Raw genomic sequence first — 22,384 nt, 5'->3', positions numbered from 1 at the left:
AGATTTGTGAGAAAATTATCAAAAGTGTTAAAGTTCAACTTCCTAGGGGCACGTGTTATTATTGACCGAACGAGTTCAAATTTTGCACCGATTACTTTTTATTATAGAGTCACAAAACTAGGGGGCGTCACTTGTTGAATTCCGAAAAAAAAAATTTCCCATATAAATAAGGACCACCCTAATATATATATATATATATATATATATATATATATATATATACATTTACAAAAATACGAACGCAGTTTAATCGATTTGCCAGCCTAAACCATTCTCTACGCAAAGCCTTTAAGGTAGCATCCAAATATATGTGCCGTCGTATTGCCATTACGTTGTGCCTTTTTGTTTGCGTTCGACGAGCTCAACCGGTAGCTTCCGGTTAACCGATCACGTGACAGCTATTGATCACGTGCTTCAATCAACCAATCAACAGCATAAAATGGTAACCGGTGCGGTAACCGATAGATGATAGAACGTTACGGTTAGTAACCGATTACTCACCGGTCGACCGGTGAGGTTCGTCGAACGCAACCCTTGTTTATGTAACTTGATTAAAAACTGTCTCCCGGCAACTTACTGCTGAATAAATATTTGAATTTTCAAGTATGCCGTTACGTATAGAGTTTCTGAAACACCTTCTTTTTAAGAATGTCACTAAAACCTGCAAAACTTAAAAGTTGCAGCTTTAATTCAAAAATGGATTTTAAATATTGTCTTCAGGGGAATGTAGCAAAAGAAAAAAATAACCCATGTCTTCAAATGGTGCATTTCGTTTTAGAAAAAGAATGATTATTTTGCAAAAACATGAAAAAAAGAAAATATCGCAGCAAAATATCATGCATCGTTCTCAAGATAAAGCAGTTTGAAAATTTTTTCGAACATCGCAAGTGAGAAATGGCCCCAACGTTGCCATCTTTGACGGACAGGTTTTAAAGCGAAACCAAACGTAATTTTATCTGAGGAAATGAATTCCATTCTTGAACTTAACCATTTTTGATTTCAATCTCGAACTGTACCATTTAAAATCACTTATCTTGTCTAAGGTAAGCTTTGAATTCGGGTTATCTTGAAGCAATTTGCATATTCAACCCAAATCCCGTAGAAAATTCAAACAAAATCTTTCGAATACATAGAATTCCTAGCTTTTGAAGGACCTAAAACTCAAACGTCTGCATGAAACATTTTTCCCATGATGTACAATTTAAAGTGAAAATAAAATCAAAATTGTAAAAGAAAAAGAACAAGATCAAACTTAAAAAAAAAAAAGGAAAAACGCTCAAAGATGCATCTATGCATACACCCAGACTTTGAATTAGTATTATCCAATTACAATACTTACCAAGAGCACTAATCCAAAAATAAAAACACCATTTATACTCCATTGACGTGTCTAAATGTATAAATATTTATTTAAAAAAAAAACTTGAAAATAAATGCTCCCAAAGGATAAAACTTCGCAAGAAAAAGAAACAAATAACCTTATTTAATTGGGTTGAGTTAAAAGTTACGCCAGGTTTGAGGCTTGTCGTCATTTCTTCTTCTTCTTCTTCCGAGTCTGATGGCGTGGGTGGGAAGTAATATTCTCCACTTCCGACCTTCGTGAAATGATGAACGATGGCAAATTGAATTATAGTAGCGAATATAAACCCAAAACTGATGGCCACATAATAGTCCAAGGCAGTGCAGTACGGAACTTTGGGCAGATTATTTCTACATTCCAGGCCAAGGAAAGTCATTGTAAGCACTGTTGTAACTCCTACATTTGAAAAAAAAATATTATGGTTTTAAATTAGTATCGACAAATATAACTAAAAATTATCAAAAGGAAAAAGTTACATCATTGTCTGTAATTTTTTTTTTGTAGTAGTGAAAACAACTTTCCAAAACTAGAAAAGCTTATATCAAATTACGTTTTGTGTTAAAAAATGTAAACAACATGAACACAGCACCATAACTCTACAAGTTTAGCAATAATTTGCCATTTTTGTGCTTCATTAGCATTGATGATCTCAATTTATCTTCATCACAAAAAATTACTTGCAAATCTGCAATTTATTTATATCAATTGTACTTTAAACTCGTATGGTTTTTAATTGGTGCAGTCGACACAGTTCCCCTCTTTTCGCCTTTTATGTATTTTCATCTGTCTAACTATTTTATTTCTTATATGTTATTATTTTTAGGATTAATAAATACATTTTATTGATTTTCCTAAGAATTTTCCATATTAATCTGTCCTACTGTACTTTTTCTAATTTCTCCGTTTCAGTTATTGAAATGGTTTCTTCTGTTTAACTTTTATCAGCGTAGTTTTTCCTCCAATTGCATTCTTTTATTATTTTCATTCAATCGGTGTTTTTCTTACTGCGTACCTGTGAAAATGCGTTAGTTCTTAATACATTATACGCCTCAATTAGTTCTTTCGATTGCTTTCTAACTTTCTTACTTGTTGCTAATCAATTTTTTTATTTGAAATCGTTTATTGCTTTTTTCGCAATCCTCTTTGTTGCTTTTTTCGGCTTTCTTTATGTACATTAGCTTTTATCTTCTGCATGGAAAATGGAGTTTTCATAACCCTGAAACAAGTGTGGTTTTTTTTTTTGCGAGAATTTATGCCTCTAAACGTTGTTGATTATGGTTTTGCAAGGGTATTTTTCTATTTTTAAAACCAAATACCTTTTCCCAAAGAAAAAAAAGGTAAATAGTTATCGAATCCAAGAATGATAAACCTTAAACAGTGAGAGTCAATGTAACGACTGGCCCGAAATAGTATGATAATCTAAAATCAAGTGTATCTACTTTCTATCGGATATCAACCCTGCATTATTAACAACATACATATGTTATTTATGGTAACATACATATGGCTATACATATGTAAAAAACATACTTTTTGATGGCTTGTCACTCTGAGTTTATACGTCAGCCAATTTCTTTAAAGCGTTGTCTAGATGACTGGTTTCTCTCGAAAGTGTTGCAATTCTGAATGGTTATTTTACTAATGAGAGGAAATGTAAGGATGATATTTATCTTTTAGAAAAAGCATTTGCATCTAAGCTAAGAGGAAACACTGAAATACATTATCACTTAGCTGGTTTTGCAGTAGTTTTTCTTGAATTCAGACGATTGACATATTTATACGCTAAAAGCACACAATAAAACCAATTCTTAGACAAAAGAAAGATAAAAATATGTAGACTATTAGATAAAGAGCCTGTTGTAGTGCTTGTTTTTTGAGCAATCACGATTGCTTATTGTTCTTATTTGACCGTTTTTGAGGTCCGTGCCTTTTTCAGCTTGAACCAGAAGCCTCTGCAGCAACACCGTCCACCGTCCTCTGTAGGCGGCGCGGCTGCTCCGGTCTTGAACTATTCGCTTCTCCTGGTCGGAGGCGTCCATGTCCAACACACACGCACGCTTACACACTCACACACGACTTCCCACACATACACTCACATACGCCTATGTGCATACACACAGGTCTACACACACACAAAAGCCTACACACTTACACACACAACTATGCACACGTAACCGCCCAGGAAGAGAGGCAGGCTTGGGGGGGGGGGGAACAGGAGCCGTTTCTAGAAACAATAACTCCAATGAGTTAGGGTCCTGTCTCAATTCGTGATTGCGAAAAACATAATTTGAATTCAAAATTTCAGAATTCAAATTATTTTTTTTTTTAATTTGCTAATAAAACTTGAGCTAGAGAAAGGTTGCTTCCGATGGGTCACTTAAAATAGATGATCCTTAAAACCGCACACTTTTGCGATATCAGTCCTTCTTTCTTGTTAGTGTAAATATTACTTTCCTACTATACATATCTTGCAGTAGAAATTACAATTATGAAAGTCCACTAACGCATGGCATACTTAAAACACACAAAATTAAAAATCAGTTCTTACCAAGGGCGACTCGATCTGCAGTAGCCTCTCTATTTATCCAAAATGCAACCCAAGAGAGTACAACAAGCATCGTACATGGAGCATAAACCTCAATGATGAAATACCCCATGTGTCGCTTCAAGTGAAAACTTACCATCAGTACCGAAAAAGGACCTATTAAATGAATCAAACATTATATGCAATACATTTCGAAACAGAAATTACGCACTTTAAATAGTAGCGCAATTAGTAATAGTAGGGGATTGCGGTGCAAAATGTTATTGTTAAGAAAAATTACTTTTTTTAAATTGAAAAATTGGATTTTTATTTTTTGAAAAATAGAGTATTTAAAGAAAAACCACTGTAGAGTATAACAGTAATTTCATCAAAACATTATTTTTTGTCCTTGGGAGTAAATATGTACCTTCAAAAAAAGTTGATTTTTTTTTCTTTTCCTTTTTCTTAGCGGAGGCAAGTAAAAAAATAAATTATTTTCTAATAAAATAGTTTGAGTTCAATAACTTCTGATCAATTCATAAAGTAAAAAATAGACCGCCCGAGTTAATGTTCTGATACTGAAACAACGAACCAATAAATGAATGAGTTATTTAATGAAGAAATGTTAAGTAATTAATAAAACTGAAAAACAAATTTTAGCGAAATTTCTGTCCCTCAATGTACTTAGGTTGTTTCTTACATATTTCAAGGTGCTGAAAAAGAATATTCTTGCAAAAATTGTCTTTCACCCTCCAATTTTAAGAAATTTCATTGAAAAGTTTTGGATTATATATGCTATAGCAGTTAAAAGTTTAATATATATACTTTTTAGATGCATATAATCCATAGACACGATTTTTTACTTATTACAGCGATAGAACATGTAACAAGAGAGTAAAAACCGAAGTCACTTTGATAAGTTTTATATATGCGACCTTGAGCAGATGGAGCTAGGCGCTCCGTATCATTTTGGTTTCACGCAAGATCACGGTAGTTGAACTTGTCTTTCGGCGTTTGGAAATGCTCTGCCTTTGGTCCCCATAGCTTATTCTTGCGAGTTGAAAGAATCCTACAAAAATATGAAGATATTGATTCACGAAATTGACTATTCACATCATAATTGGAGCTTATGGGCAGTTTTTTAAAATAACTACCGTTTTCATTGGTCTGCAACTTGATTATACATTATACTGCTATTTTCTGGTGAGTGGAACAGCAGGGCAATACATGAACAGTATATCAAAAACGAAATGGCCAGAACACAAACAATATATTGCAGACGAAAAAAAACATGCAAAACCTTCCTCTGTTCGATTTTATAAAAAATATTTCCCCACCTTTGCACATAAAGTTGGAATTGATGAAGAATTTCGTTAAATAGATAAAAAGGGTGTGGATTTTAATATTTGTAGGAATAGTTCCCATCACTCATTTATGCAAAAATTAAGAAGGATATTTTCATTGAACCACATATAAGAAAGCTTATGTAGGACCAAAATTTTGAAGCTAGTTTAAGTGTCTTAGAAAAAAAAAACAGCATGGAATGATTTTAAAAATGTTGTGACACAGTTCATAGGAAATAATACAAGTCCCTATTATGAAAAATTAATTTAGGACATGGTAAAAAATTACAAAAAATTAGGATGTTCAATGACACTAAATTTCCCCCTGAAAGTATGGCAACTGTGAGCGACGAGCATGGGAAGCGCTTCCACTAGGATATTTCTGCAATTTAAACGGAATATCACGGACGGTGTACTCCTAATATGCTCGGGATTGCTGTTGGAATCTTATTAGAATGTTATATCTTATTTAAGTTTGTGTGAGTGAGACAATAATAAAGCAACCGCTGATCAGGCATTTACAGCTACATAAAGTATGACATTTTGGAAATATTTTTACTAGTATGATAATTTTTTTCATCAAAAATCTCTTCCATTCTTCTAAAACTTTTTAAACAATATATATTTTTTGTGTTTTATGCTAGTTTTAAGCTTTGTAATTGTTAATGAAATGGTAAATGACAAAAATATTGTACATGTATTGAATAAAGGTCATTAAATTGAGATTTTAAAGATTTTGAAATTTTCAAAAATCTTTAGGGGGTAGGACATTTTTATTCTTATATCCTTTTTCAGCATCCCTTAAAATATAAAAGTCAACACTTACTTAATTAGGAACAGAAACTTTGTTGACCAGTGTAATTACATGAATACGAAGTAATAAATGATGGAGAAGGCATATGAAATGAAGTATTTAACTTCACCTTGCATACACTTCACTTACTGTACAAAATATTTCATCTAATAAAAAACTTAGTAATAAAGAAATAAATAATGGACCCTATGTTAATAAGAATCAATTAATGTTTAAAATGTTTATAACAAAAGTTTTATCATTTTATAATAAAAATATTATTTTTAAATTACATCCAAATATAACAATATAAGTATCAATTTTTAAAAAAATGCTTGAGTTATCATATGCTAAGATCTTCAGAAGCAATTTTTTCCTGACTGGAAATGATTGCAAATTATACTACATAGTAAAAATATTACCAGATAGGTGGCACGAATACCAGAGCAAATATTTCTTCATTTTACTTTGCCATCCTACTTAAGTTTTTCTCACATTCTCTCACAATCCATACTTTTAGCTTTAAAAATATTATGATTTGCTTCAGAAACATTAAATTTTGAAAAGTCACTCTCGATTGGGAAAAAACTAATGTTTTTATTGTTTCTTAAATTTGTTTTCAGTAACTTGCCCGGTAAGGAATCTGAGTAAATAATAAGAATATCAATTAATGACTAGAAATTGATTTATTTAATGCTAAAATGTTAACTTCCGACTATGATTACGATGAAATCATAGAATGGTTTTAATGACTAAAGTAAAATTTGGTTATCAAAATGAAAGTTTTTGTAAACTTTCAACAATGACACGTGTAAGTATATCCTCTATTTTTGAAGACAACTTGAAAATTCCCAGAACCTATGTAAAGGTTCCCTTGTTTTGCAACTCCTTTTGGAAGCAAATAATTTAAAAGAAGGAAAATAAAATGTTATTAAAATGTTTAAGACTTATTTTACATACTATTGTATGAAAAGGTTTTGTTTTGTATTCGCGATTTTGAAAGGGTTTGTTTTCGTTCTTAGAGGAAAGTAGTAATGAATAATACTTTTTTCTTCCTTTTATGTATTTTTTTAAAATTTATCAGGGATTTTTTAACGCTCAGGTTAATTTAAATGCATAATTAGTGTACCTAACCAGACTGAGACTCCAACTTTTGAGAGTTTACATATATAGTTATTCTATTGGTTTCTCTTCTTAAACAAAATACTGAATTTGAAAAATAAGAGTAATTTATTTGCCGCTTGAGGTGCAGTTTGAGAGAAACACAGTGAAAAATCTAAAAAAATATTTTTCTGCTCGTAACTTAAACAGATGAGACTTGACTTTTTTTTCTTATTCCATATAATTTTCATTTTGATATCTATTACTTTTTTTTCTTCCATTTTACTCACTTACCGCACTTCTAATATTAATGGTGTAGGGAGAAGCATTAAGTTTTTTATGTTGATCCGGATTAAGTTAATTATCTTTGATTACAGAAATTAAAACGATTTATGTCGTGTTATGTAATCTATATTGCAACACTTTTTGCTTAAATAAATTGAATAATTTTTGGTGAAATGAAAAAACTGCAAAGATAGGACTTTTTTTATGTGACTAGAGTTTTTCTTTAATAAAGCTGCTATGTCTGAGGAAAATTGAAAATTTGAAAAACTTTCCTAATAACATAAGGACAAAAAAAGGGCATTGAAATCGTTAAAACATTTAATCTAGGAGTATATAACTGTTATTTTTATTAAAAATCCCTGTTCATTTTTCTTTTGTTTTTTTCAAGTCCCAAGCAAAGTCAAGGGAAATTTAAACTTTTGCGTTTATAGATATGCATCAAGGATATAAACTATCTCAAAAAGTAGAAAATAATATATATATATATCTTTTGAGTATATTTGAGCAATCAATACTTTATAGTTAACGCTTATTTCGATTCAATTCTAAATCCTTTTTTGCATTTTGAACTTTTTGGATTAGGTTTTAGTTTCCAGTTTTAAGTATATCTTGAAAGGAGATAAACAACATGGAAAAAAGAATCTATTGACATGAACTAGGTGTTCGGTATTTGGTGCTGAAGAATCAGTTTCAACTTTTGCTTTACTTTTAAGGCATGCTAAGTATTTTTATCTAACAAACAATACATGATTTGCATTTAGAAAAAAAAAATTCTACTGCTTGTTTTTCATACTAATTGAAAATCAGCATTTTCTCAGCATGATTGTTTGCCTTATTAAAGACTATATCCTCTAGTTCATACACTTTCCCGTTTTTACGGCTTTAAAAATGAAACACAAATATTCGCTACTACAACAAACGCTACAAAATTTCTTCAGGGCAGGAGGGCAAAACATGCCCCCAAAACACGGAAACAATGATAAAAAGTTGACTCCATTAGCCGTGTTTCAAATGCTATTTGACCTGGCCGGTTACAGCCTGGTTACCATTATGTTACCATCTACGCGTAACTTTTTTTCTTTGCAGAAAAATAAAGAAAATGAAGCATAAGATAAATAAATCAGTTTACTGCTGCAAAAACTTTTACATTTAGTATATACATTAATGTAGCAATTAATTTCGAAATACACCTCAGTTCACAAAATTCAGTTTTATTCACATTTTCTATGATTAAATTTAAAACGAATAACTGATATGGAGCTCCTCGAGACTTTATAACATAACAGACATCTTTCAGCATGGAGTGCACTAAGCTGGCACATATATTGTCCGCTGTAAACGAAAACGCACTTGACTCCGCCTTCGTCACATGATATCCGATGCTTAAATTTCGCTGTTTTCGGCAGAAAGCATATACGGATCGTAGCATTTTTTCGTAAAAGCAGCAGTTTTTAAAATATAAGAATAACGGAAGTAGCAACATACAAGTGAAACAAGTGATATAAAGGACACCAAGATTTTTATGCCCTATCAAATACACACCAAAGTTGAGGCTGCCTAGTTGTCTCATTTACAAGCAAGGGGATGTGTTTACCGATCACCCCGTGTAAAATTGATGTCTGCGTTCGAGAAGGCTGGGCGAAGTGCCTTTTCGTGGAAAACGGACGATATATTTCACTCCTACTTATCTTAACCATATATCCGTATTAGCCGGATTCAATTAGGGCGAATCTCCGGGCCAATCCAGTACAGTAAGATTGTTTCTAAAACAGAAGCTTTTTATTCTCTTTGAAGTGTGACATCGGGCGCTGTTCTGTTAGAAAACGCTATCTCCGTTCGTCTGCAGTTCAGATAAGGATGGAAACAAATTTTTGGGTCAATATGCCTTTTTAACTGGCGCTGTTCATTACTCCTTCTACGGGAACTAGATATTATGCCCCTAAAACGTTTAAACAGCCCCAAAACTTCTTTTTGGGCGGATACTTGGGTGCTTGATTGATGTGAATCTGATTAAGAGGTTCCCCTTTACTCCTTCTCAAGAACTTAGATCTAAATTCCTACACCACAAAATGTGTTTCGCCGGAAAAATAACCTTCTTAGTCTGGGCGCCAAATGCCCAAAAATAGGGTAACCTTGTTTTGAGGTATGAATAAAAAATTTTCACTGTTTTTGAATACTTATGTTGTGTAGATACTATATCCGGTTGATGCCACTCTGCCAGATTTGAGCAATTTTGAGTAATTCAAGATGGCGCTCAAAAAGGTGAAAATTTAGTTTTGGAGCGATTTTATCATATGATATATCTTTTTATATGTTTTTTAGGTCGAAGAATCAGAATACAACGTCATTTTTGGTGAAAAATGTATGTAAGCGTGTTTAGTTAAAGCTTTATTGAATCAAGTTGACAAAAATATATTGTAATGCTTTGAATAAGGAATCATGAAACTATGTTTCAAATATTAACATTAAGGATTTCTTTCTAAAGTTGCAGTTTAAAAGATAGTACTGAAGTTGATGTGAGAAAGATATATATGATATTGTTACTTAAGCTCAAGGTTACATAGTTGTAAAGTACAAATCAAACTAAAATTCTTCTTCAGAGTCACTTTCATTCACAATGCGAGCTATATTGGTATTTGGATTGCAGCACCTTTCCCCTTCATGTAAGCATTGACACATTATACTACAGGAAATATTATTTGCCCTACAGCTACATCTCATAGTTATGCAGAGTTCAGATCGGCATACTATAATGTAGTCTGAAGCAATTGAAGTATTTTGCGGAATGGCAGTGGGAAAAAACTCTTTGTTGATTTCATCTTTTTGCCAACCAAATGATGTTGGATCTGGGCGAAGAAATAATGGACTGTTTGCAGATAGCCACAAAATAGTTTGAAAGTGAGCCCGTTTTACATTTTCGGCAAAGCAGTCCTTAGTGGGTGGTAATGAAGCAAATGAAGGAACACGTAGCTGTGCTTGAGCATTTTTTTTTTTTTTTTGCCCAAAGAGAAATTCTTACTTCTGTCATATCAGTAGCACCTTCAACACCATAACAAGAAGCAATAAATGCTGTGCATTATTTAATTACCTCTGTCATACAACTAACTCTCTTTATGGTCCAATTTTCATAACTGTTTACCAGCCTGAAGACACTTCAGAACTATTTTCTCTCCCATCGGAGCAACAGAATCACAGTCAGGCAGGGCATGAGTAGCCGGCAAACTTGAAATTATATCCTTGTATTTTGAAACTGTTTCTTTGATGTCTATTAATGCCCTTCCTGGTTTTAACGATGCCATACAGACTTCATTTTTCATACCTAGTCGAGGGTAGAAGTATAACAATAACACAAATACATCAGTGTCGTCACATATAAGATGAACAGTTTAATTTTCTTTCATTTTAGTTTCAGATGCTAGCTGCTGGATCATTATAGCAGTCTGCTTCTTCGTGTTTTGTTTTAAAATCGGTTCTCTGACTGAGGTTTCCCCTATGTACTTGAAATGGCGTAGTATTTCGTCCAGTAACAACCAAACGGTTCTCAAATGGGAAATTACAAACATTTGTAGAAATGAAGTTACATAAAAGCTGTATATCAATTGGCGCTTGTTGTCTTAATTGGACAGCGTAATATTTTGTAGGGGAAGTGGTGTCGTTTCAGTTAGCACAAACTTCCTTGATACTTTCTTCCCACAACTGGTTCTTGTTGCACTTTTGATGCTGTAGTCATAGTATCTGTCAAATACCAGGTGGACATGAGCATCTTTCAACATGACAGTGATTTTTTCAAGGAAATTTTTCAGGAAAACATATACAGACCCTCCTACAGGCCAATGAACAACCCACAGTAAAGCACAACCATCAACGATTATTAGTGTCGGTGCCTTACTTCTTCTTTTAGATTGCGACACACTCATTATGTTCATTAAAGTAGACATACCAACAACCTCTCTCATGTTTCCATCGTCTTTAAACATAGATGGAGGCACAGAAGAAAGTTCGTATTTTAAAACATCAGTCATTTTATATCTATGTTTGCTTGGAGAGCAATGATTTTGGAATATAAAAGAGAAGCGTCCATCTGTAACTCGGTTAAAATTTTGCCACTCTCTTTATCCTCATCCATGCGTACAACAAATATTTTTTTGACTGACATGAAATCTACTTCGGAGACTTTTTTGAAAATTATGTACTGCTATTATAGCCATTTCATAAGCTTTGTTCACTTTAACTGATTTAGCTGCTACAATTTTTCCAGATACAATGTTTACCAATCCTTAAGGATGTACGCACAATTCCAGTTTTTTCTTCTTCTGTTACTTTCTTCTTTGTGTAAAGGCAATTCATCAGAATCCTTTTGTTCGCTCAAATCAACCCTTGAAAATCGGAAAGTAGAACAGTCTATGAATTTCCCCGTTTTTACAGTAACTCTTTTCATTATCTTAGAATCGATTTCAGACAATATATGTATAAATTTTGAATTCTGTAAAACGCAAAACATTTTCCATTGAGGTTAAGGTTAGAATTATCAAATATTGACGATGGCAGCAGTCAGTCGGAAACTGTGCAAGGAAATACTGATTTGGTTATGGTAAACCATCTGTTTTTTAGTGGACTTACGGCCGTCAGGGTGCACACACGGCCGTTGGAAGAGATGGGCGAGCGGGGCGATGCCCCCGGGCACTAAAATATGAGAAGAGGTCGTAAACTAAATTTTTGATGCATTGTAATTTAGTTTCTAAAATATTATTATTTTTTTTTTAGTAAAAAATAATTTTTAATTGCTCAAACATTAGATTTGCTTTCGTAAGATACACATACATTTAAGATTATTTGTTCAACTATGTTTAAAAATTAAATTGTGATGTTCGGTACTTTTCTATCACACGATTACAAGCCCTAAACAGCTTGTTGACGTGATTTTCAGGGTTTAAAAAGGCCTTTAAATGTTCATCTAACTCTGAAAATGTAAAAAAGTGTTCGGCGGGGGGAGGTGGGGGTCGAAGAATATTCGCCCATTTACAATCATTTTTTAGGACAACCTTGGGTACGCAGACGGTCCACTATAGCGGGTTCGACCGTATAATAATACATTAAAAGTTAATGTTGCTTCATAACAAAATTTGCAATGTTTTGGGCGCCATCTTGGATGCCATCTTGAATTACTCAAAATGCTCAACTCTGGTAAAGTGGCATCAATCGGATCTGAAATGCACATAACATAAGCTATCAAAAACAGTCAAAACATTTTATTCATACCTCGGAACAAGCTTTTCGAAATGGCACCCTGACTATCTCCCAGTTCTTTTCAGTCCATATTCTATTTTTCCGACCTTCTTTTTTCTTCACGTGTTGCGTCAGAAGCTGCTTCTTGTATAGCCGACGTGCCCTTCGCCAGCGTTCTAGCAGCTTGTATTGCACTGTTGAAGGTGCAATATCAACACCAGCTGCCACCATGGACCTAGAGAGGTCAAAAATGGACAACCGAAGATTTATAACACTCATTCGATATAAAGTTTTGTCGTCACAAACCGAAGTTAATATTTTTCATCCGCATCTTCTAATACGGTTGGTTTTAGCATTTCCTGTTGTCTGAAACCGCTTCCATATCCTCCCAACTAACTGCGCTCACTCCACATATTTTACCTATTTCCTCTAAAAACTTAGATGCGGGTTTTCTATGCAGAATCACTTTAGCAAGTGTTTCCGTGCTGATATCCATGACGCTAAATTCTCACAACAAGCGAGGAACTATAACTGCCGAACGCCTACCACCTTGCGGAGAAACATGAACTACTGCTACTTACCAAATGCGTACGAATAATTGCTTCTTTGATAATACTGCCATTTGAACTCTGAGTCAATTTAGAGTGCTTCTTCGTAACTTTAAGAGTGATAAAGCGAAAAATTTACACAATACTGTATTGCCACAATACTGTATTAAGTGAAGGATATGCTTTATGTCTTAACATTATTTCGTTTAAAGTTTGTGTCGTCCTTTTTTAAACTTCTGCTTCTCAGAACAACCACTGAGGCTTTTTTGTCTTTTTCTGGAGTGTTAATTTTAATTTGTTTAGTGAGTCAGTTTTTGGAAAAACCATTATCGTTTTCTTTCTGTACGTTTAATATCAATAGAGGTATTACTCTTATAGAATTAACGTGTCAATCCATCGGGTGGCTGTCCTCGACCGTTTTTTTTTAAACTCATACCCCCAAAAGTTACATGTAAAAGATGTTTTAAACCACTTTTACTATATTTGATATTTTAGAGGCCATTATGAGTTGTTTTCGTAGTCGAAATCGGGAGTTTTAGATCTTTACATATTAATTCAAATGTAGTTCAATTACATTTATGGCAGATAGTATCACATTAAATGATGTTTTCATAATTGTTATTTATGTTTTAGTGTGTGAGTTAATCAGTCAAATTCCTTTTTTTTTTCAAACCAAACACACAAAACTATATACACAACATGCATAATACTACTTGAATAAAATATCCAACTAAACAAGAAACTATATTTTTTATACCATAACCTTTTGGTTCACAGGGATATTAAAAATGACATTTAAGTCATTTTTCTAATTTTTGAGGAATTGTAAACTATAAAATATAAACAAATACTCTATTGCAGTTATATTTTATTAATAGTGAGATTTCAGTAATTGGTGTTTGCTATACTTCTTTTTTTTGTTTTTGTCTCCTATGCTAGTTATCAAACTTTGAAAATAGTACAAATTTTACTTTAAGCGTTGAAGTGTGGTCTGCTGCCATTTTTTATTATTATGTTACTTAGCATGTGAGACTATTATAATAAGCATTTTAACACCGAAATGTACAATCAGTGCAATAAATATAATTTAAGTAGATTTGGACCAAAATGTGATTTTCTTGAAGTCCCATTTTTGACTATGAAAACAACGTTTGATGACCTCTAAAAAAATAAAGGTCAATATTGAAGAAAAATAAAGGTGGTTTTAAACATCGTTCATAAGCAGTTTCTGAGAATATGAGTTAGAAAAAAAAACTAAATAAAGTAAAACAAACACAGCCTTTCAATGAATCTGAATTGATTGAACCAGACACAAGCACTTACAATGGTGACTTTCTCAAAAAGGAAACTCGTTATTTCAGTAAGTTACCGCTCTGTAGCCAGGGCTAAGGCAGAAATACATGAAATGCACCGCCTACTCAGTCATTCCAGCCGAGGATTGCAGTTTCATGCTTATTAGCACTCATCAGCCCAGCTTACGAAGTGACTGAGCTGGAGGTGGAAAACCTCTTACGGAAGCCAAGAATGCCAAACAAACTGGCAGCTAATCTAGAATTAGCTCTGACCAGACGAGTGACCGAAGCAATGGTTCGGTTTATGGTAATTTCAGCAAGTTTAGTTGGCGGTGCATTTCATGTATTTCTGCCTCAACCTTGGCTATAGGGCGGTAACTTACTAAAATTACCATATCTTGCCTTCAGTCTTCGAATTGAACCGAACCATTGCTTCGGTCACTCGTCTGGTCAGAGCTAATTTTATATTAGCTACCAGTTTGTTTGGCACTCTTGGCTTCCTTAAGAGGTTTTCCACCTCCAGCTCAGTCGCTTCCTGAGCCGGGCTGATGAGTGCCAATAAGCATGAAACTGCAGTCCTCGACTGGAATGACTGAGTTGGCGGTGCATTTCATGTAGGAAACTCGTTAGTTTGGAATAAACGATGTCTGTACTTACCTTTTCTCTGCCTTTCAGTTAAATTTCCAGTAGGTGTATCGGTTACATCGAACATGGACAGTTTCATGTCAGAGGCTATCACAACACTTCGGGCTGGATTCCATTTGTATTGTATATCTCTTTCAGAGTACCCAACTACAAGAGGAGCATACTAGTTAGAGAAAAAGGGCTACAGATATAATACAGTACCTCCGTTTTAGCCAAGGAAAATGATGAGCTCTAGCGAAAACTACGGACATCTTAATATTGTTAATGCCTTAATGAATAATGAAGTTGGGAAAGAATAATCAGATACATCAAGAGATGCTAATACAAAAATGGTTAACATTACTAGTTACAACGAAATTTTTGTATGACAAGAGATAATATATATAGCTGACCATTTAGAGTTCATGTACTAGGTCGGATATGATGCTAGGTCGGAACAGACACTCAATGACGACAATTCTCTCCAGAAAGAAGAAATAAGAAAAGTTCTGGCAAATGACCGATCTTCGGCTAAAAACTGGACATTTTTAACGCGAAAAAAACCTCTATAGACTCCCTCAATTTTTTCTTTCTTTGCAAGCTATATCTATAAAAAAAGGAGAATAAATCATTTTTTCGGCAAAGCATCCAAAACGCGTCTCTTTACTTTTCACCTAAAGCGATGAAAATAATCTTTAAAATGATGCCTTAATTAGGAGATTTTATTAGGTATTGAGGGAGTTATGGCATTGTGACAAAGAAAACACCTTTGATAAATAATATTTATGATGCAAACATAAAATAAAATGGTAAATTGTATTTCTACGTCGACAACGTAAGTTAACATCATTTTACTTTTTTTAATTATAACGTAGTAACGTGTTGGATAAAGTGAAATGGTAAAATAATATCGGTGTTTGCAGCGCCACCTATATTAGCGATATTTTAACACTGTTCTCAAAAATTTAGTTGAATCTAGTCAAAAAAAAAGCTCTAAAGGTCATGGTATATTAGCACATAATAATACACGTCATTTTAAAATTTTGACACCCGTATTGTAATATTTTGTGGCTAATTATGTAAAAGTACTCTTTGGTAATATAAAACAAAAAAAATTTTCAGTAAACATTTTTAAGAAGTAGTGGAGATCTACTAATGCCTAGTGCAGTATTTATTTATTTCATATTAGTTATGCTTTGATTTAAAATGTTAAATACAATTTATCATGAACGCGCGAGGCTATGTGAAATACGTTTACTTATTCTTCCATTCATTAAGGGGGTCCGGGACACAAAAATCCTCAAATTTTGCAATTTTTTTTTATAATTTGAAAAATTGCTCCGTTTTTTTCTGCTTAAGAGGACGTTTGAATCTTGTTTCTACCTTAAATAGAACGAAAGTTATAGTTATTTTTGTTGCATGCATCTAACGAATGTGTACATAACTTTAAAACTTTAAACGCGTTTTTCTCCATGATGCAAGTTTTCCCGATTTCTTGCATTCAAACTCTTATAAGTCAGGAAGCGATAGAGATAAAGTAATGAAACTTGGAGCATATCTTCTTCAAGCAATTTACTTTAATTTTTATTCGGCGAATTTGAAAAAAACGTTTACTTCAAAAATTATGATTTTTTTTAAAAAAAAGTATCTTCGAATTTTTCGAAATTTTTCTTCAAATATTTTTTATTTTTTATTGAATCAATATTTTTAAAATCGCCGAATAAAAATTAAAGCTTAGATATTTGTGCATACTTTTTTGAAAAAAAATTGAAAATTGACCAACAATATTTTGAGTTATAGCAATTTAAAGCAACCCCATTTTTTTGAAAAAAACTAATTAAATTTAAATAAAAAAATAATTTTTTTTCATATTTATGTTATGATTTTGCTTATTAAATAAATGATGAATCAGTTCAAAAAATTTCAAAACTCTAAAGTAGATAATAAAAAAATTTTCAAAATGTGTCCCGGACCCCCTTAAACTACTTACACATTCAATAAATAACATTTTATTCACATTCCTTCATTTATAGTTTCTCGTATTTATTCATTCATTTACTTTTTTCTTATTCATTTTCTATTTTATTTGCTCATTAGTTTTTGCTAACTTATTTATTTTTTTATTCGTTCATTTATTCATTCATTTGGTTCAAAATATATTTAACAATAAAAAAAAAAAAAAAAAATGCGTATTTCGTTGGATTTTATTTATTTATGTATTTTCATTTAGCTCCATACAAAAGAGTGAGAATTTTTCACTTTTTTTGGAACACATTCATGTCAAATAAAAAAAAATATTTCAATGCAAGTTTTGTTATCGTTAAGTACATTAAAATTTCTTTATGAACTGATTTTTTCAAAAAAAAAAAAAAAAATGCTCATTTAAAAAAAGGTAAGTTACCTAAACTATTTTACTTTGCCCCAATCTCAAAAGATGATGATATGTAAATTCATAAAATTATCTTATTTATTGACATTGTAAACAAGTAAGATAAATTTTCAAAATGTAATGTTAGTGTATAGGTTTAGCATTTATTTTTATCTTTCATTTCGTAAAAAGAAATCTGATTTAGATACATTAACTCCTTATAGTAAACATAAAAGATTGAACAATCATTTATTGAAATATTCTTTTTTATCAAAAACTCATCATAGCCCTGAATAACTCTTACATCATACACATCAATCAAATTTATCAAATATATATCCATGATAGCAAACATTTCGTCGAAAAGTGGCATTTTGTATCAATATTCCCTACCGTTTTTCTCAAATAAAGCCGATCCTTAAATTACAAAAAAGACCTTGAAAGTTTCTAAGATTTTTTCTTTCTTTTTTCTTTGCAAAGGGAATGAAAGTTTTAAAAAGAAAACTAGTGAGTCTTAGTATAAGATTTCTCTAAAATAAAGTGCTTTAGAACTCGATATATTTGCTCTGAGAATAACTCTTTTGCAGTGAAAAACATTATGCCTAGATAAAGAAAGCTTCTGATTTATTACTCCTTTTTTTCCTTATTAAACTTAATTTAAAAGCTGATATTGTTATAATACAGAAACGAGAAATTTATTTTATTTTGAACATTTCATTTAAGTATTTTGAAACGATTTTAAAGGGTTTTCTTTTTAGGAGTATAACTGTATAATTTATAAACTTATTGAAATCATTGATGACTTTAGACCTTATTAAGCATTTTATGAACTTAATAGGATTGAATAAAACTATCAAAGATGGAAAGCACTCGTACTGTTAACATTTTCAAAAGCACGGTGTTAAATATTTACTACCAAACAAAAGGCCGCCCGAGCAATCAACGCCATACCTCGGATATTTTTCCGTCTTCAAAAAAACTTTTTTTTATTGTAATTTTTAAAATTTCCTCTAATTCCAGAAACAAAAAGGTAAAGAAATAAATTAATCTCGTAATTTTCTCGTAATAAGTTGCTGATTTTTTTAAATTGATTTATTAGTTTCTCAATTAAATTAGTTTCACTTCCTTTTGCAAGCACTACAATCAAAGACTTTATGATTGCACAAAATTTTCCCTCAGAACCTAAAAAAAGAAATATATTTTTTGGACATGCGTTGCTTTAAAGGCATTTTCGTTAGATTTTGTAGGAAGAAAATCCTTCAATTAATGTCAAGTTTTTAAAAACGTTTATGAGAAAATTTATAAACATTATGGAAATGGGGACTCTTGCACAAGATATTTCAAAGAAAAAAATTTTGGAATTTGGAAAAAGATTTCGGGGAAGAGCCGGTGGGCAAACGGAAATTTTTCTCAACGAAAATGCGAAAACAAAGATAAAAAGAATTGATGTTTCGAAAATTGATTCAAAACTTTTTTGGCAGAATCTTGTAAATCTCAGACAAAAGAGAGTAAGATCGGCATAGAGTTAATCTGTGGGTCGAATTTCATTCTGCTGTTGCCACATAGTTTTTCCTTACGTTCGTCTTAAAAAAAAGAACAAATAAAGAAATAAGTAAAAAGATAAGTTATTTTACGTATATGTTAACTGATGTATGCCTCTCATTTACAAAACAGTGTGCTACAAATAAGCAACCACCTGCTCATACTTTTGGTGCTATCTTTGTAGCTAAATTCATACAAATACTCTAGATGTTGAATTGGACTACAGAAATACTTTTGTCTTTGAGAATCTGCTTGTTTCAACTAACAATTCTATAAACAAGAGAAAAAATATTGCGTTAAAAATGTTTTAAAATATTTCCAACGTCAATATTAGACTTTTTTTACCAAAATGTGTTGGAAGGTTTTGTACGGTTTAAGAAATGGTATGGCTAATTTCAAAATAAATATAAAATTATTGTTTCTGCCATCTACAGAATTCATAAATACAACAAAAAAAAAAAAAAAAAAAAAAAAAAAAAAAAACGCAATGAAGGTTTAGACAATTTGGTCTAAAAAATTGTACTTACAGCTCCCAATTTGTAATGGGCACCTTTGTACATCCATAGGAAAATTTTCCAATTTCATTGGGCAACTTGCACGAATGGTCAACCTGTTCAAAGCCAAATATAACTCTATGCACATAAAATTAATTTACTGAAAAAATAAAATTATACAAATATAGGTATATACACTCATGTCCAAAATTTAGGTCACAAACATGTTGAGGAAGAGAATATTCGACGTATGGATTGGACCTCGAAGTCTCTGGATCTCAATCTTATTGAACATGTTTAGGACGGTCTAGAAAGAACCATTGCTCAGCGTAACCCCCCCCCCTCCTACTATCTTTTCTAAATTAAAAGCCGCGCTTTTGGAACAAGGAGGTAGTGTATATTTTTTCTTGAACCAGACCCCAAGTCATATGACAGATTTTAAAGCAAAACATCGGAAGAAATCAAGTTTATTTCGCTAGTTTCACGCAAAAAGTGTCAACTATTCGTCATTCTTGAGTCCCGTGACTTGGAGTCTTGGCCTCAGCTTTCGCTAATGACTTGTTTCCTCCATTTACTAATTCCTGCTCTAATGTTTATAGCAGTGCATGGTGGGCACACTCCATATTAGACAAGTTTCTCCTGAGATAAATGCTCTTTAATTCATACTTTAACACTTTTTGATATCCCTGTTTCTTAATTCCCAATTAAAAAAATTTCACGTTGTTATGTCTCTATGTTCGTTTTCCCATTGTAATTGCATTGTGCTAATTTCAAGAATAAATTTTTCCAGTTGAATTTTCGAATGATGCGAATATTTTTTCAGTTTTCGAAGAGATTATGCTTGTGACCTCAACTTTGGACACGAGTGTAGTTTAGAAGCAAACGTAAATAAAAATACAACTCTAGCACATGTTCAAAATCAAATCTCTCAGATTTCATTAAATTGGGTGTAACACTTATTTCTTAACATTCATGTTAAATATACTATTGATCTATTTTAATGCTTTATTGATTCATACAACTCGACACTGAAAAAATGAAATACTTTGAAGACGAATTTATTTCATTATTCTTATAACGTGTCACAATGTAAACATCGTTCAAAAACTGACCCAATATTATCATCTACCTTTTTTCAGGTAGGAAACACTAAGCGAATTGTCAGAAACATGAAAGAAAATTACTAACTGCGCAGAGCATCTAGCGTTTGAAAAGTGATCTCAGACATGATCGAGTAGATTTAAACATGATTGAGTGAGAATGAACTACGGCTACTCCTTGTAATGAAATTAAGAAACTTAGACGCAAAATATTAAGTAAAATGTATCGCAATATCTGATCTCTTCTGATTGTTTTTAAGTTAAAAAATAGATAAAATAAGGGCATGAAACTGATTGATTTTACTGTAGCGGAGAGTGTTGTACCTTGGGACACTGCTAATTTCTAGGAATCTATTTTCAGCATCCATAATTTTTGTAACATGGTAGCCTTCACCACTGAATGGTGCCACAGCAAACAATCAGCATCAAATGAGTTAAATTGATGATTTTGTGAAAGAAAGAAAATTTCAAGACCCCCCAAAGTAAATATTTTTTTAACATTTTTATTTCATATTCTGTCTTTCTATTTGAACAACTAATACTGAATTTTATTTTGTTATAAAAGAGAAACACTTTAAATATTTTGGTCATGAGAAAATAATGATAGTGCATCTAGATGACCACTATTTTTTTAAACCTTTTTATGATTGTACCTTGGAACAGCCAAACATATTGTACTTTAGGACACTTTCAAAGGTAAAACATATGCATGGTTCTTAATAATTAAGATATTTAAGAGCGTGGAAAAATGTTTAATCTGATGTAGTCTTTTAAACACATTTAATAATAAATGATAATTAATTTATTTATTATTCATTATTCACAATTTAATTCCTTACCAGGAAAAAGTCTTTTTTTTTGTGGAAAATTGTTTCAAGTACATGGCTGTTTCCTGAATCATGAAGATTTTCCCACGGTACAACACGATGTGTCTCAAGGTGCAATAGGATGTTGTACCTTGGGACAGTTTGGAACTCTTACTTTAAATGGCTGGCAATATTTTATTTTCAAACGGTCTCAATTTTACAAAATACATTGCAGAGATATATGTTGGGATATTTTAATGTGACATTTAGATTTTAAATTTGATTTAAATAATTGAGGTTAAAAATTAAAATATAAAAAGTGTCCCAAGGTTCAACACTCTCCCTTATGCCTTAGAAGGGAAAACTAAGTTTTGAAACGATTATAGTTTACTTTTATAGTTCTGTATGATGGATGAGTGCTTGAAATTTCAAGAAATTAACTGCATTCTTCAATCAGTTATTTTATTTTTAATTATAGCACAAGGGAAAATCAAAAGGGCCGCCGAAGTTCAAGGTGGACCCATTGTCAGATTGGTCTCCAGATCCCATCCCCCTAAAAAGTTTTCATGGGCGGGCCCTTCTAAGGACCGCGCCCCTAGTTTCTGACAAGGCTGATATGGCCTCTCGTGGGCCCCGAAAAGTGAATGCGTGTTGGTTAAAAAAGCATCTTAATGCAACAATTAAAAGTTAACCAATAGAGGTATCAACACGGTTCATAATTCTAATTAAACGTAAATCATCACGCGTAATTGACATTACGCTGAATAAAAGGTTTGCGAAACATACTGAACAGAAATGTTAGTACTAAAAAAGAAATGAAAAACGAAAAAAACCTAATGAGATGAAATAAAATACACCGCCAGCTCAATCATTTTCATCCGAGCTGTCATATCTCACCTAAGCCACTCATAGATGAATGAAAATAAACTATTTTCATTCATCTTCGATAATAAGAGAGAAAATTTTTATTCCGTTCAT

General features: G+C 32.2%; 1 protein-coding gene across 1 annotated transcript in view; it reads right to left on the bottom strand.

The window, feature by feature from the left end:
- Nucleotides 1-22,384, bottom strand: part of LOC129231417 (gamma-aminobutyric acid receptor alpha-like) — a gene marked incomplete in the record, with an annotated part of 271,263 nt that overhangs the window by 10,780 nt on the left and 238,099 nt on the right. The window contains 4 exon segments of the mRNA XM_054865726.1: nucleotides 1,479-1,756; nucleotides 3,909-4,061; nucleotides 15,130-15,264; nucleotides 19,534-19,606. Of these exon segments, the coding sequence (XP_054721701.1) occupies nucleotides 1,479-1,756; nucleotides 3,909-4,061; nucleotides 15,130-15,264; nucleotides 19,534-19,606 (639 nt within the window).

Source organism: Uloborus diversus, chromosome 10, assembly GCF_026930045.1.
Source record: "Uloborus diversus isolate 005 chromosome 10, Udiv.v.3.1, whole genome shotgun sequence".
NCBI classification, from domain to species: domain Eukaryota; kingdom Metazoa; phylum Arthropoda; class Arachnida; order Araneae; family Uloboridae; genus Uloborus; species Uloborus diversus.
Note: the sequence above shows the minus strand (reverse complement) of the source record. Positions and strands in the feature narration are given on the sequence as shown.